Here is a 1,948-nt window from a genome sequence, read left to right as displayed (position 1 = left end):
CAGGGATCATCTGTAGAGCGTGAGCAGGGAGGTGGGTCTGCTTGGCGTAGAATTGGCACCCGTGGCATGAACGAACGAGCTTGATGGCGTCTGCGACGGCCATTGCCCAGTAGAAACCTTGTCAGAAGGCATTACCCACGAGGGTTCATGGAGCCACATGGTGGCCGCAAGCCCCCGAGTGTAGATCCTCGAGGAGCTTTCGTCCTTCCCCTATGGTGATACAGCGTTGCAAGATCCCGGTTGGCTTCGTCGGTATAGCTCTTTGCTTTCGCCATAGATTACATATGATTTAGCCCGTTGAGCGATACGACGGGCCTCAGCTCGATCTTCTGACAATTCAAACCGGATCAGGCAGTCGAGGAAAGGTGTGCTCCAGTCGAATGGTCGCCCGGGGTGTTGAGGGGTTTGGTCGACTTCCATTACCTCTGCTGCCGTTAGCAGGGCCTCGATTGCGTCGGTGGGCTCAGGAGTGGATGTTTTGATGCCAGCCCCTGTGCCTAGGTCGACAGATGGCTCGAGAAGGTCTCTTGAGAATGCATCCGGTGGGACTGTGCCTCGAGTAGAGGCGATTTTGGCAAGCTCATCAGCCGCTTCATTGTATCGCCATGCGACGTGAACGAGCTCGAGGCCATGGAACTTGTCCTGAAGCTTGTGTACTTCCTTGGAGTAAGCCTCCATTTTTGGATTATGGCAACTCGAGGCTTTCATGGCCTGGTCAATGACTAGCTGAGAGTCACCTCGAATGTTGAGGCGTCGGACCCCTAGCTCGATGGCAATCCTTAGCTCGTTGACGAGGGCCTCGTATTCTGCAACATTATTTGACGCGGCAAAGTGTATTCGGATGACGTACCTCATGTGGACACCAAGATGCGAGATGAATAGCAGGCCTGCCCCAGCCCCTGTCTTCATGAGTGACCCGTCGAAATACATCGTCCATAGTTTTGCTTGAACCTGAGCTGGGGGAGTTGGGTGTCCATCATTCCACGACAAAATATGCTAGTGCTTGAGACTTGATGGCTTTGCGAGGCACGTAGATGAGGGTCTCACCCATGAGTTCAACTAACCACTTGGCGATTCTCTTGGTGGCCTCTTGATTCTGGATGATCTCACCCAAGGGGAAGGACGAGACCACCGTGATTGGATGACTGAGAAAATAATGTTGCAGCTTGCATCGGGCGAGAATTATAGCATAAATCAAATTTTGAACCTGGGGGTATCGTACCTTTGTATCTGAGAGGACCTCACTGATGAAGTAGATCGGCCACTGAACTGGTAACGAGTGCCCTTCCTCTGGCCTTTCGACCACCATGGCCGTGCTAACGACCTTTGTCATTGTCGTGATGTACAAGAGTAGGGGCTTTGTGGGTTGAGGAGGCACCAGGATCGGAGCGGTGGTCAGCATCCTTTTTAGTTGGTCAAGGGCTTCCTCAGCCTCGATGGTCCAGGTAAAGCGTTCGGCTTTCTTTAGGAGCCGGTACAATAGCAATGCCTTTTCTCCTAGCCTCGAAATGAAACGGCTCAGCGCCTCTAGGCAGCCTGTGACTTTCTATACGCCCTTGATGTTTCAAATCGGTCCCATCTTGGCGACGGCCGAGACCTTTTCGGGGTTAGCCTCGATGCCGCGTTAGGACACTATGTATCCCAACAGCATGCCTCGAGGCACACTAAACACACATTTCGCAGGGTTGAGCTTGATTTTATTCACATGTACACAACTAAAGGCAATCTCGAGGTCTTGAATTAGGCCGGCCTGTTTCTTTGACTTGATGACAATGTCGACAACATATGCCTCGACCGTCGACCCTATATGCTCCCCCAAAAACATGGAGCATGCATCATTGGTACGTTGCCCCGGCATTTCGGAGTCCAAAGGGCATAGTCACGTAGCAGTACATCCCAAAGGTGTGATGAAAGAGGTCGGGAGCTGGTTGGACTCTTTCATCTTTAT

The 1,948-nt window shown here is 52.2% G+C and overlaps 1 protein-coding gene across 1 annotated transcript; it reads right to left on the bottom strand.

Annotated features, from left to right (window-relative positions):
• LOC110430439 lies at positions 279–930 on the bottom strand. The gene is made up of 2 exons (XM_021448117.1): positions 424–930; positions 279–329 (listed from the first exon to the last, which is right to left on the bottom strand). The coding sequence occupies exons 1-2, from the start codon at positions 928–930 to the stop codon at positions 279–281; spliced, it is 558 nt and encodes a 185-aa protein (XP_021303792.1).

This window comes from Sorghum bicolor, chromosome 9 (genome assembly GCF_000003195.3).
Source record: "Sorghum bicolor cultivar BTx623 chromosome 9, Sorghum_bicolor_NCBIv3, whole genome shotgun sequence".
Lineage (NCBI taxonomy): Eukaryota > Viridiplantae > Streptophyta > Magnoliopsida > Poales > Poaceae > Sorghum > Sorghum bicolor.
Note: the sequence above shows the minus strand (reverse complement) of the source record. Positions and strands in the feature narration are given on the sequence as shown.